This window comes from Saimiri boliviensis, chromosome 2, assembly GCF_048565385.1.
Source record: "Saimiri boliviensis isolate mSaiBol1 chromosome 2, mSaiBol1.pri, whole genome shotgun sequence".
In the NCBI taxonomy this organism is placed as follows: domain Eukaryota; kingdom Metazoa; phylum Chordata; class Mammalia; order Primates; family Cebidae; genus Saimiri; species Saimiri boliviensis.
Genome location: NC_133450.1, coordinates 60,553,326 through 60,568,631, shown reverse-complemented (window position 1 = coordinate 60,568,631; position 15,306 = coordinate 60,553,326). Strand labels below are relative to the sequence as shown.

Below are 15,306 nucleotides of genomic sequence, written 5' to 3'. Positions count from 1 at the left end.
ATATACACATGTTCTTTGGTGTAATACCTTAGGCCACTGCTTGGATTATGTATCAAGGAACAAGGCCATGTAAGGGGTAGGGGTTGGGCTAGGATTAGACCTGATCATTGAGAAATGGCAGATGGTAGGGGAAGGTCAGTCCTAGATATCCATATTGGTAGGAAATAAAAAGCATATGAGACAGAACAGAGTATTACAAATGAAGTGTAACAGACCACAGGTCCTGGGTACACTATAATTAAAAAGGTCTAGCATGAGATGATGGCACATTTGGGTGGGGGACAACCAGTGATAGGAAGTACAAAACCAGGCAATATTCAGAGACTCCAAAGCTTTCAGTAATTAAGTAATCACCATCAGAGAAGTCTCCCACAATTACCAAGGCCACATCCTTGGCCTAGACTCAAAATAGGGGATTTTTCAGTTCCTACGTGGGAACAAGCAATAGTAACATAAAAATCCCCATTCTGTATAAGCAGAAGTCCTGCTTCCAAAATTGGTTTACAATGGATCAAAAACAAACCACCAAGAAAAAATAAAATATGCTTCACAAAGGTTATCCAACTAAGCCTCCTCAGATTCTTCCTAGATTAGATCAAATTGGTCCTAAAAACAGAATGAGAGTGAGTATACGGAATTAAGCATAAAGAGAAAACATGAGAGGACCTTTCATGAATACACAAAGCAGTAGAACATAATGGAAGCCACATTTAAAATATAAAGAACTGGGTTTGAATCCTAGCTTTTTCTAGCTACATAAACATGGACTAGTCAATCATTATGCTGTATTTTTTATTTGGGAAATAAAATGATTTTATCTACTACATAGAGTTGTTATTGATACAAAATTAAATAATAAATGTATTGTACTTCAGTGAATTTTTTCTGTTAGACGATTTTCCATTTTCTCAACAAATATTATTACCTTATTTGAAGGATTTGAATAAAATTTTTCAAATAAAAGTACACCTTATATATCTGATTTGTAAGCTATCATTAGTAGAGATAGTAAGTCAAAATAATTACTCATATATGTATCTCTACATTTTTATTTATATAGATAGATAGGTATCCTCAAAGGAATACAAGTTGCCAAAATAACATATATAATGTCATGTTCATGAAATGTATGCGCATATATATATATATATATATATATGCACAGAAAAGCTTATAATAATCTACCATATAGAAAACCCGACAGGAAAAGGTCACCCTTAATACGATACTTTTAAAATCACAGAGAGAAGCTATAAAAGACAATTTTTCAGATCCTGTTCCATCCCACCCCCAATGCCTTTCAAGATTCTGAATGACTCAACTACTAACATAAACCTGCAACTTTGGTTCTCCTACTTAAGATCTAAAAGTACTATCCTAATACCTCCAAGATAAACAGTCAAAAAATGCCAGATAAATCTATCCAACATTAACTTTGGGTAGCCAGAAATAACTTGTTTTCATTCAAAGATGAGTACACAGAAAAACCCAAAATGATTTCTGTAAAGACAGTCTGCAAACTACAAGAATGAAATACAGCATTTAAAAAGTGACAGAAAGAACATCCTTTTGGGAAAGATTTATTATAGGAAACAAAAATATTTTAGAAAGATTTTTTTGTGTTCTTGAGGTAATAAAATTCAGATAAACAACAGAGATTCTCTTAAGAGACCGATAGAATTTAGAAAAATATGTAAATGCCATATCAGTCTTACAATGGAATTTTATACCACAGAAAATGAAACCTCTGAAGAACAGAAGTTTGAGAGATAAATGTAAGCCAAACAATGATAAATGTAGAGGAAAGATAATGAAGATCCAACATACAGCTAATTGATTTTCCTGAAGAAATGCACAAAATAAATAGAATAGAAACATTACTCAAAATAAAACAAAAAAGTCCTATAGTCAAGATCTATATTTGCATATTAGAAGGGCTTTCTGTGCACCCCCCCAAATTAATTAGAAAGCAATCTACTCTCAAACATATGCTAGGGAAATTGTTCAAATTAAAGAAAAACATAAAATTCTGTAAGCATCTAGATGAGTAAGGAGAAGCAGATTACATGCAAATAAATAAAAAACAGGTTGGCTTCACATTTCTGTCCCACAAGATTAGACGTCAGATAATAATACAAACAAAAAGCACATAGGCAAATGCTGGCACATGAAACAGATTATAGGAAATAGCAAAGAAGCAAAAAAGAAAAAAAGAGACTATAAAATGACAAAAAATAATACCAAGTAAATCTGATAGGACAATAAATGAATATGGGGTAACCCAACCTATTATAAGAAAAAAATTCTGATTGGTTCAAAAATATTCAAGTCTATGCAATCTACAAGGGACACAACTAAGACAGACTAAAATGAAAGTGGAAATAGGTACCATATAAATAAAGCAAAAACAAAGAAAGTAGTTTTTTCACTTTTATGAGTTTAGGGTAGAATGAAAACAAGAAGATCACAATTAACAGTTTCTTGAATTTTCTTACTCACACACACACACAAAAGTTGTTTTATATAATCACATACATCTGCATTTAGTTCTACTTCCTTTTAGAATACAGAGCACTACCTCATTCTTTATTATGGTTGCAATGCATCTCATTATTGAATGCACAATTAAAATTCCACTGGTGGATGCTTAGGTTGTTTCCAGTTTTTAGTTAATATAAAAAGTGATATGATGAACATCCTTGTGCATTTCTCTTACCAACTGATAGTCATCAGCATATAAAGGTCCTTGATAAGATCACCTTGGTAAGCCTGGCCACTCCAATGCTGAGAAGTCAAGGGATGAGAAGAAGTCCCACAAGGAGGGACTGAGAAGCCACAGCCAGGGAAGCAGGAAGATAACCAAGAAAGAAGTGGTCCCTAAGGCCAAGGGATAAATGTGACTTCCGTAAGAATAAGTGATCAACTGTATCAAACACAACTGAGAAGACAAGGACCGCGAGATCTTAAAGCAAACCTCATCATGTTATTCTTCCTCAGAAACCCTATCAATGCTTTCCCAGTGCACTGTGACTAAGAATCCCTCCCCCAAGCACTCACGCATGCCCTCACATACACATACAGGGTAACCATAAAATCCTGCCTTCTCTCTAGCTTCAAATGTACCACTATGCTTCCTGTTCTCTAATACTGGACTTCTTTGCAATTCTCAGATGGATTCCAATGGTCCACAGCATGAACTCAAACCTCAATGTGTATACAAATTTCCTGCATTTCTAACACGTTCCCAGGTGATGGTGATGCCACTAGTCTGTGGACTACATTTTGAGTACCAAAGATGTAAAACATTCTTTCCCCTCCTCCTGCCTATCTTCTATACATATATTCAATATAAGTATCATTTCCTCCAATCTCCCCAAATAAACAGGGACTCCTCTTACATGTTTCCATAGCACTCTGCACACCTCCATATTAATTGTCACATTCACAGTAATTAATTCACTTCTCTTTTCACTGATCTCCAGGTTCCCTGAGGGCAGTGGTTATGTTTCTCTTGTTTGCAGATGCCTCTCTAATGCCTACCTTGTGCCTACCACAGAGTTTGGCATGTCATTTGATTTCACTATTTCTTGACATGGAAATATATTTAGAGATAAGTTTTTAAAAGTTAGATTATAAAACATTATGCATATAGTATTATTCTGGTTTTGTTCTATCTTATTTATTTGCAAAAGGAAAAATCTGGAATCCTATATTTAAGAATGTTAACAGTGTTATCTATGAATGGCAAGATCTTGAATAATTGTTTTTCATTTTTGCATTTGCTTGCATGTTCTTGCATATTTGTTAAAATATTTGTATTTTTTTTTGTAATAATCAAAAATGAAATTAAACATTGAATTTTGACAGTTAACCTTTGGTTTTTCAGTTGTGGTTGCTGCTGTTCTAATGTATAAAACTAATGATCTGTCCACATATTTTACAAAAATTGACTAGAAATTTCTTTTTTAATTTGAAGCCAACTAGAAGGTTAAGTCTGGGATCTATAGCCTGTCATTGTTCACCACCGAGGAGCTGGCTAAGAGGGGGGCCTGATTTGAACAGGTCAGCCAATGTTTGTAGGACACGTTTTTGCCATCAACTTTCTATTGGTGGTGAATCAAGAAAATACACAAGCAGTTTTAGATGGACAAATAAGTGAAATGGAACAGAATTCCATAAATAGACTCAACATATTGGAATTTAAGGTATTTAAAAGTTGGCATTTTGATTCAGTGAGGAAAAGAAAATTCATTGAATGAAGTATATTTTACAATTATTCTTATCAAAATAAATTACAAATGGATTAAATATTTAATTTTTTTCAAAGAAAACCACAAAGTTACTAGAAGAAAATATGAGAGAATACATTCAAATGTAAATATATAAATACCCTTTCTAAGATTAGCATTAAGAAAAAAACACATAAAACAATTGCTACATTAAAAAATTTCTGATAGCATAAAACACCATAAACAAAACTAAAAAGCAAACAACAAATTAAAAATATATCTATAATATATATGGCAAATAACTAAAATGTTTAATATAAAAAGATCATTTACAAAATAATACAAAATCTTTAATATAAAAAGATCATTTACAAAACAAAGAAATATATGACAACTCCACAAAATATGATCTAGTAATTCTCAAAAGGAAAAAAGCAAATAACCAAGAGGCATGTAAAAATATGTTCAACCTTACAAGAAATGAATAAAAATAATAAAAGATTTTTAAAAATTCAAAAAGAGTAACAATCATAGTTTGGCAAGAGTGTAAGGAAAAGAACAGTGTCATAAATTGGCATAAACAGTGTCACTGCAGCTTGGTTATAGTAGCAACTATTTGGCCAGGCACAGTGGCTCACACTTGTAATCCTATCACTTTAGGAGGCTGGTGCATGAGGATCACTTAAGGCTAGGAGTTTGAGACCAGCCTCGTCAACATAGTGAGACTCTATGTCTACAAAAAAAAATAATTACCCTAGTGCTACCCAGGAGGCTGAGGTGGTAGGATCACTTGAGCCCAGGAATTCAGGGTTAGAGTAAGCTACAATTGTGCCATTGTGTACCAGCCTTAGCAAAAGAGCAAGACCCTGTCTCTTTTAAAAAAAAAAAAAAAATTGTATGAAGTAGTAAATATCATGAAGTAAATGTAGAAACTCAGACTATGGAATGTCACATGTGGTTTAAACACATACATATACAAAAGATGTCTGGAAGGCTGTTCACTAAGCCATTAACATTAATCTGTCTTTAAACACTTTTAATGATTTCCCCTACTTTAAAGCATCAAATATAAAATTCCATACCAAAAAGTTGAACTAAATGTCTACAAACTTCTCCATATAATATACAAATATTTTTAAAGCAAAAATATGGCCAATATGAAATATTTTTGGCCGGGCGCGGTGGCTCAAACCTGTAATCCCAGCACTTTGGGAGGCCGAGGTGGGTGGATCACGAGGTCAAGAGATCGAGACCATCCTGGTCAACATGGTGAAACCCCGTCTCTACTAAAAATACTAAAAATTAGCTGGGCATGGTGGCGTGTGCCTGTAATCCCAGCTACTCAGGAGGCTGAGGCAGGAGAATTGCCTGAACCCAGGAGGCGGAGGTTGCGGTGAGCCGAGATCACGCCATTGCACTCCAGCCTGGGCAACAAGAGCAAAACTCCGTCTCAAAAAAATAAATAAATAAATAAATAAATAAATAAATAAATAAATAAATATTTTTATGGTTCTCATCATAATTACTGTTTAGCAAAATAAGCCTAAGTTTGAACACTACAATGCTGTTCAAATAAACAAGTATATACTCTTACAATTCCATTAAAATATTCTTGGTGTTTTCCATAAATGATTACACAAAATTGGGAAAGCATTAAAACTATACAACAACAAGCATTACTACCTTTGAAGTTAACTGATCTTTGCACAAAAAAATGCAAAAAGCCATCAAATGAAAGGATATGGTATTCATTTTGTTTACAGTTACCTTTCTTGAGAACACTCAGTAGTGCGGAAAAAAATTATACATTTCTCTGAACTTGTAGGTTCAGCAGACAGATATATTTTGTAAAGGTTAAGCTATGTTTAGCAAGGTAATCCTCAAGAGATAGATGCTGGAGAATTAAATATTCAGTACTTAAATTAACTTCTTATTTGGTACTTAGAAACAAATTGCCAAGAATTATCCTCATCAAATAGAACGTTTATTGACTCTCTTGGAAAAAGATAGTGAAGTCTACTGGAAGAAAAATATTTTCAGAATTGGAAAGAAACCAGCATTTCTAACACTTTGCATGAATAATTGAAGCTGTAAGTCCTGCAAATGATGTTTGGCTTGCGTAGTGCTAATGGGAATGATTCAAAACAATAGAGTTTCATGACTACTAGATTATGTTTATGTCTTTATTTTCTACTCCCAGCTTTAGGCTCTAAAATACATTGCAAAGAATGGCATGCTGAATTGCTGTTTTCTACTGGAGATGCTGGAGCAGTTCTGAAATTTCAAAAATTCTTTATATACAATTTTTTTCAAAACTGTAATTTGATAAAGCAAAACTAACAGATTTGAGAGGTATAAAATTATGATTGACAAATAAACTCTAATTTTTTTGCCTACATAGAAAACAAACATAAATATGACCTTCTTTTAGGAATTCAAACTGAAACTAATTGTGATTGCTAATCACTGGGAAACCAGGTAATTTTTAATTCATGAAAGAATGCAGTAGTGTTGCAATTTTTACTAGAAGTAAAGTTAGAGAAAATTCATTCAAAATATACCATGAAAAGTATGGGTACTAATAAATTTTCCATTTAACTTAATATTTCATATTTGTAATAGTCTTAAAACATGTAGTACATTTTTCAGTATTTTTACCATGGCTTCTGAAAGGCAAGAGACTGTATTGCAAGCATTCTCAATGGGCAGGAGATACTGGTGCTTTGGGTGGGTGGGCACAGAGTGAGTACAGATTAGTCTTTTTATTTATAAAACGCAGACATTCATATAGCATATAAACAGATATACAGTATATCTGGTGTATTAAAATTTAGTTAGCAGGGGTGATTAGGAAAAAAAGCCTTAGAATTCTCTTTAAGTGGGTGATAATGAAAAGGCTGAGAAAAACTGAGTTAGACAAACCTGGATTCTAATTACTATCAAGAGATAAGAACTTCAGCAAGTAACCTGATATCACAAACCCTAAATTTCTTCATGAATAAAATGGAAATTACAACTTCTCCCTTAAAGTTGAAGATTTAAATAGAAAACATATGCAAAGCACACAGCACAGTGCTGGGAATATAGCTACTGCAGAATAAACCTTAGGTCCCTTCCCTTTTCTCCTCTCTTTTGAGGATGCTGTCAATTATATGCTCTCCACAAAAGAATATGTAGATTCCAAAGGAAGGTGAGACCCAAGGAGAAGTGCAGTGAACTCCAAGAGCAATGACTTTGATATGTGATCCCTGAACCCAAGTATGCCCAATGACGGTGAAATCTAGTTCAAAAGACTAGCTTGCTTAACTTTTATTACCCTCAATTTCCAGATCTGTACTCCAGAGTTGTGATGACAAACAAATGAGATCATGTATGTATTATGCAACACTCTGAGAATACTAAAGTTACCTTACATTTGGGAATGGGTTTGTTGTTAATACCTTCAGGAAATGGAGACACAGACCCAGACTGTGTACCTGAGGAAGCATTGGAAAAGAACAAAAACTGCTCCCCACTCTTTAGTGTCCAAGAACAGCATCAAGTCTTTAAAATCTAGTCCTCAAAGGCAGGATTTACTTGAAAGTTTAAATTTAGTTTAAAATAAAATTACCAGTGGAACTCTTACCTCTCTGTTTGTTCTTCATCTGTAAAGCGATCGTCTAAGAAAGAGGTTCCAAAGAGTCCAAGCAGAGTATTGTGGCCTTTCCTGCTAGCAGTGTGATACACTCGAGAAGCCAGGCACAAGTCAACGGGCAGCTGCCGGGCTGGGACGGTGGTGCACAGATTGTGAAGGTGCGGCGTGGAATAGTCTCGTGGAATTCTGCAACAGAGAAAAGAAAGTGGGCTTTCATCATGTTGTGGCCTTTAGATACAAAGTACATTTATACTGATAACTTAGTTCAGGTTCTGAAGACATATATAAATGTAGGAGATCTGATTTAAAACTACAATAATGGTATATAACAAAGCTAATATCACAATCTCAGGCCATTGTCTAGAGCTTTAAACTTGTGTCCAACTGCCTGCTGTATAATAGCTTAGCCTGCACCTCTAGAGACTACAGTCTACAGGCATCTCAGGATCAATAAGTCTAAAAACAAACTCTTCATCATCCCACCCTAACCTCTTCTCTCCTGAACTCTGAAACTCAGTCTAGAGACGTCATATTCAGCCTTCATGCATTATTCCTTTGCTACTCTGCTCAAATGCTAATGTCCCTAAAGAAGTGGAACAATATTGGTAGGGCATTAACCATTAAGTAGCATTGATGGAACTCTGGGTATCACTAAGTCAGTATGGCACCTCCTTTCCCACTCTGCTGAAACTTGACTCTGTCTCCTGTCTTTCCTAAGTAGAGAGGATGACATGAAATCTGCTTTTTATTTTTTCTTTTTGAAATAGAGTCTCACTCTGTCACCCACACTAAAGTGCAGTGACACGATCTCAGCTCACTGCAACCTCTGCCTCCCAGGTTCAAGTGATTCCCCTGCCTCAGCCTCCCAAATATCTGGGACTACAGGCCTGTGCCACCATGAGCAGCTAATTTTTGTGCCTTTAGTAGAGATGGGGTTTCATCATGTAGGCAAGGCTGCTCTCAGACTCCTGACCTCAAGTGATCCGCCTGCCTCAGCCTCACAAAGTGCTCGATTAGACATGAGCCACTGAGCACGGCTGAAAGTCTGCTTTCTTAATCCCAAGTGCCACCTGTCATCCAATCAACAATTATTGAGCACCTACTACATGCCAGATTCTGTGCTAAGTCCTCTACACACATTTTCTCTAATTCCCACAATGAAGCTCTGTTGGAGGTATAATTATCCTTATTTTAGATGGGTCACAAAATTGGGTATCCACTAGTATCTACCCACAACATTACTGCCTATCAGCCAAACTTCTTGCCTATTAGTGACTTCTGGGTGGAAGTGCCCTTTTCCAGAAGTACTCCATGCCTACCTTCCTACTAAAGCTTACATAACCAAATGGTCTTCTTTTCATCAAATCAAATCAACTTTACATCTTTAGATCACCTTCTCTTCTGACCCCTAAAACACAGCTGAGAATATGAATGACTTGTTGAAATCGCTCTTCCTTCATGGGCCTTTAATGCTGCACTATCCCAGATTTCCATCTACCTCTCAAATTCATCAAAATCTGACTTAGTCGTTAGTTTTCCTTCTCCAGTTTCCAAACTGGATGTGGTTTCTGAGGTTTGAACTTCTCTTTGTACACTGGAAAAATCCTCTTTAGTGTTTCAGCTACTACCTCTGTGCTGAGAACTCTCAAATCTTACCTCCAATATCACTACCTCGATTAGATTTCTCATTTTGAAGACAGAAAACATATTTGACCCCTCTCTCTTTTGCCTGTTCATCCAATGGAGAAAACTGAGTTTCTCCCCTGCACAGGAGTGCTCAGCTGTGCTCCTTCTCCATCCTCACTGCCAGCACATCTTCATCACCTCAGCCTGCACAGGCAGTCGTTGGCCAGTTGGGTTGAGCATGGCACCCTCTGTCTATTCTTCCCCTCTGCAAAATTCTACCAGATTAATCTCCTTTAAGTGCTCCTTTACTCAGCACATTGGTTGGTTGTTGCTTACTGCATCTGTCCAACTTCCTCTCTCTGTTTCAAGGCTCCTAGCATTTGCACTTACTTCTAGCATTGTGATTAAGAGTGCAGATTGAAGTCAGACTGCCTGGGTTCAAACACTGTTTGTAATTCTCGCTTGGTCTTAAGCAAGTCAATTAATGTATTTATGCCTTCTCCTGGATACAGTTGCTTTAAGAAAGAAGAGTGAATGCATTTAGAATGGTGTCTCTCACATGGCAGATGTTAGCTATTCTCATCAGTTTCCAGGACAAGTCACAAGACTAGACCTGTCAGTCCCTTCAGTTATGGATACAGTGCTGTCTACCCTTTTGTCCATGTCTAAATATCCTTCCAACAAGATCTCAAGGACAGACTTCTCTGCCAAGTTTATCTTCTTTTCTTTTTTACAAACTCTTTTTTTGTAAGTTACTCTACTTTTATGTCACCCACTTTGACCCTTTATCTAGAGGGTTAATGCTCGTCTGTCCACTGACTACTCCATGTGGCTGGGACTGCTTCAGAGATTAGCATGGTGTGTAAAGAATATATACTTTGGAGTTGACTGGGCTTGGATAAGGATCTTGGTTCTAACACTTGCAAACTGTATTACCAACTTCTTTTAAAGTCTTCCAATAAATGAGGATAAAAATCCCTAACCCTTGCCTGTATAAAAACTGACAAAAATAGAAGATATGTCATTCCCAGTCTGTGAAAATCTCTCAAGAAATGGTTTATTATTGTTGTTACTATCATTTTGCACTACACAGCACCTAACCCATTGCCAGGCATGATATGTACACTACTGAATCATCTGAATCATAGAGAGTGGTCTATGGCATTTCCAAAAGAGCATAGGGCCTCACAAAAACAGGATACAAAATGTGTACATGTGAATATGAAAGAGGAAAAGAGAGGTAAGTCTTAACATTTGGCACCTGAGACAAAGAAGCCAAACTGGAGGAGAGAAAGGAGGTATCCAGAAAGCCAGGGCTCCCAGGTACTCTAGGCTCCTAACAAAGGGCTTTTAAAATAGAGGGGGGAAATGGTGTGCTCTGATGTCAAGCTCGCCTACATCATCATTCTACCTGAGACAGGTCCTGGCTAATGGAATGTGTGTGAGATTATATTACTAATTTTTATTTTTTTCTTTTAAAAGCATCACAACCAATGTGAATTCCTATGCACCCATTATAGTCTATTAACATGAATAAGCAAATAAATTTCCCTTGGTTATTAACCTCAATAACAATGTGCTGCAACAGATGTTTGAATTCCCAAGAATACAATTTAATTTGAGGGTTAGTGAGAAAATTTAGGTTGAAAATTGAGTAAAGGAAAAGGAAGAGTAAATAAAAGACTTTCAGAAACACTTTTCCAAGATTCTCTTTTACTATATAATTTTTTAAAATATCAGACTCTCACTGCTCTGCATCTCATTCTATTTCTCACTAATGGAAATTTCTAATTTTGGTTTTAATGAATTAAAGTAGTACTATATATATCAATAAGATCTACAAATATTTTTGGCATGCTTAAGAAAGGCTGTGTGTTTTTACAGCACACTCTTCTTAAACAGGACTATTTGTCATTCTTTGAAACACTAAGACATAAAAAAGAAAAGACTCTGACTCTGTGTGTGGCCATACTATTCTGCTTAATGCACTAAATGCAAGGTTTTTTAGAAAAAAAATCAAGAAGTTTCTGCTTCATTGATAGTCTGACAGTAACTATTTATTGAAGGTAAAATACCTGTTGTCTGCTGTCACTATTTGTTTTAATACATAATCTTGCTAACTAAATGAGCTTAAAGCAATGCAGATAAGCAATGGTATGTACAGGGTCACTTAAATGCCAATTTGACTGTTTCATAAACTTTGGAATTCTTTTCCCATGAGTCTATTCTCAGCTACTAAATTGTGAGTAATATCCATTTACAAAGTTTGAGCTGGCTATAAAAAGGTTGTCTTCCATGTCCAGCATACTTTCAGTGCCCTAAACAACAACAAAAGCCAATAATTAAAGCTTCTTCAAACCCCTATTAAGAGTTAAATGAAGAAGAATCTAGAAGAAACCAACCCATAAAAACTTAGTGGTGAAATAAGGAGAAAATCAGAATTTCAACAAGGTGACTAGAAAAAGGTAAACCGTAATCTAAATTGCATTGCCACACTATTATTTAAAATTGTGGTTGTATTCCTGTGTAGTAACAAACTCCATTAAAAATATGGATGTGACAATGAAGCATGATATTAATAGTGGAGAAAAATAATGCCATCTAAATTACCAAACTGATGGCTTATGGACATTTTGTATTGGATTGTTTTTCATTTTATCATAACAAAATTAACCAATATAAGCAATTGATCCAAATCAGACGTTACAGTGACCAAAAATATCAAATCTAACATGCTAACATTTAATTTTCTCTAGTCTTACAAAGAGGCTTTTTATTCCAGCTATTGTTACATCATGAAAGTAAGTACATTTGACAAAAGCAGGAAAAAAAAAAAAAGCATGAATTTTAGCACATATATCTAACTGTAAAATCTGCCACCAACTTTTCCTGTGAGAAGGTTTAACTTCATATATGAATTTCTAAAACATTTAGTTTTCTTTTTAAAAAATGTATTTTCATGTCTCGGTGCTGCTGAATAACTTCTCTTCCAATAGCAAAATTATAAATTTAAGAAAATTACTTTTTATGCAGTTTTTTATCACAAAGCGGTTTTGAAGACTTTCTTGGTCTCAGTGATTTACGTTTCCGTATTCGTTTAATTTGTTTTCCTTTGATTTGCAAGAATTCTGATGATTTTGCCTTTAAAAAAAAATAAAAAGTGTGCTGTTAAGGGAAGATGTAACATGAGAGTTAGATCATTCTCTCATATTTAATAAGCCATCTCATATTTAAACTCCAGATTTCTATATATATTTTATAAAAGGATCCTAAAAGTAAGTTGATAGTTTCCTCTAAATCCGTTCCTAAATTTTACATATACACCTTTATAACAATAAAAATATTAGTACCTTATTTACAATCTTTTTATTACCTCAAAATTATTAAAGAATAAATATAATATTTTCCCTACATAAGTGCACTCTTCTTTATTGGTATTTGTAATAAAACTTACCCTTAGTTCCTTAAAATTTGGTATGACTGCTGGTTACAACCACAAGCTAAAAAGAACTTCAGTGCTTTATATTTTTGTTTTGATCAACATTTATCAAAAGTTGTACTGTTTTAAAGTTTGTACTTCTTACAGTTGTACTGTTTTCTATTTGTATTGCTTGAGGAAAATCAAATACATTTTGTATCATAAATAATTACCTTTTACTCATTGTAAGTATTAGGGGTATTATTTCCCTAGATTTTTCCGGAAATTTTTCAGAATTTATGTTGATCATTCATGTAAATATATTTTTCTCTGTGGGTTGCTGTAAATATCTTTAAGATTAGTCTTAAGAAAGAAACCAGGGAGGCCCTACTTAGAAAAAGCTATGGTTGAATAAGTAGAAGATAGCCAGATAAAAGGAATTTAGTTTTTTTTTATGTTAGGTAGAGGGTTTAAGCTTGATACAGTAGCAAGGAAGGAGCTACTGCAACTTCTTGGGTAATGAAGTAATGAAGAATAAAGAAAGTTCAATGAATACGAGCATTCCATCTAAACATCTTGGTAATCTGAATTTCCTGTTCAGTAGTTCCATAAAGTGGTCATCACCTGGCTGGAACATGGTCAGAAGTGGAGAACTTGAATGCAAATAAAGTCAGCCACTTTCTCTTTGAAAATCTCCCAGTCCTGGAGTTTTTGCTTGTTTCTTTATTATTGAATCTAACAACTTTCATCGGCCAGTCTCAATTCAAACCTCAGGAACCATACAAGCACAATGTAGCTCTGTTGTTTGAGAGACAGACAAATATTAGAATACAGTTGACTCCCCTGGGTCTCCTTTTCCCTCAGATATATATACCCAGTCCTTTCAACTCTATCTTACATAACATGGTTTTGAAGTACTATACTTAGTCATCTTCACTGCTCTCCTCCAAACAGACTCTAATTTGTCAGAGCTCCTCCTGGGGTTGGACACCTGGATGTGAACACAATATTTGAGGTGTGATATAATCAGATCAACCAGAAATAAAGATGGTATTTGTAAATCCGTGCAAACCATGATTGTGTTTGGCTTCATCAAGAAACAGCCTAAAACACTGAAGTTTTTCACATTTGCTACTAAATCTTGTCATCCCATATCTATACACTTAGTTTGTGGATCGGAAGGCTATCCTAATTAAATTTTATCTGAGATCTGACTAATTACATCTTTTTTTAATTCTTTATTTTTGTGGGTACATAGTAGGTGTATATATTCATGGGGTACATAAAATTTTTTGATATAGGCATGCAATGCATAATAATTACATCATGGAGAATGGAGTATCCATCCCCTTGAGCATTTATTCTTTGTGTTACAAACAATCCAATTACACTCTTTTAGTTATTTTTAAATGTACAATTAAATTATTACTAACTGGCTGGGCACCGTGGCTCACACCTGTAATCCCAACACTTTGGGAGGCTGAGGTGGGTGGATCACATGATGTCGGGAGTTCAATACCAGCCCGACCAAAATGGAGAAACTCTGTGTCTCCACTAAAAATACAAAATTAGCGGGGCGTGGTGGGCATGCCTGTAATCTCAGCTAGTTAGAAGGCTAAGACAGGAGAATCTCTTGAACCCCGGAGGCAAAGGTTGCGGTGAGCCAAGATCACATCATTGCACTCCAGCCTGGGCAACAAGAGTGAAACTCAGTCTTAAATAAATACTATAGTCACCCTGTTGTGCTATCAAGTACTATGCCATATTTATTAACTCTAATGATTTTATGTACTCATTAGCCACCCCTACTTCATGCTTGCCAAGTCTCCCTTCCCAGCCTCTGGTAACCATCCTTATACTCCCTATCTCCATGGGTTCAGTTGTTTTTATTTTTAGATCCCACAAATAAGTGAGAATCTGTGATGTTTGTATTGCTGTGCCAGGATTATTTCACTTAGCATAATAATCTCCAGTTCCTTCCATGTTGTAGCAAATGACTGAATCTTATTTTTTTTTTTTTTTTTTCTGAGACAGAGTCTCAATCTGTAGCCCAGGCTGGAGTGCAGTGGCATGATCACAATGCACTGCAGCCTCTACCTCTAGGGCTCCACTGATCCTCCCACCTCAGCCCCCCCAAGTAACTGGGACTACAGGCATGTACTATCAAGCCTGGCTAATATTTGTATTTTTGTAGAGATGGAGTTTTGCCCTGTTTTCCAGTCTGGTCTCAAACTCCTGAGCTCAAGCAACCTACCTGGCTAGGCCTCCCAAAGTACTGGGATTAAAGGCTTGAGCTGCCATGCCCAGCCTCATTCTTTTTTATGGCTGAATAGTACTCCATCATGTGTATTACCACATTTTCTTTATTGATTCTTCTGTTGATTGACACTTAGGTTGCT

General features: G+C 35.5%; 1 protein-coding gene across 1 annotated transcript in view; it reads right to left on the bottom strand.

The window, feature by feature from the left end:
* TTC6 (tetratricopeptide repeat domain 6) overlaps nucleotides 1-15,306 on the bottom strand; it is a 246,572-nt gene that overhangs the window by 127,917 nt on the left and 103,349 nt on the right. The window contains exons 6-7 of the mRNA XM_074393424.1: nucleotides 12,512-12,630; nucleotides 7,855-8,049 (exon numbers count right to left, since the gene is read on the bottom strand). Coding sequence (XP_074249525.1) covers nucleotides 7,855-8,049; nucleotides 12,512-12,630 — 314 coding nt within the window. The remainder of the gene's footprint in view (nucleotides 1-7,854; nucleotides 8,050-12,511; nucleotides 12,631-15,306) is intronic.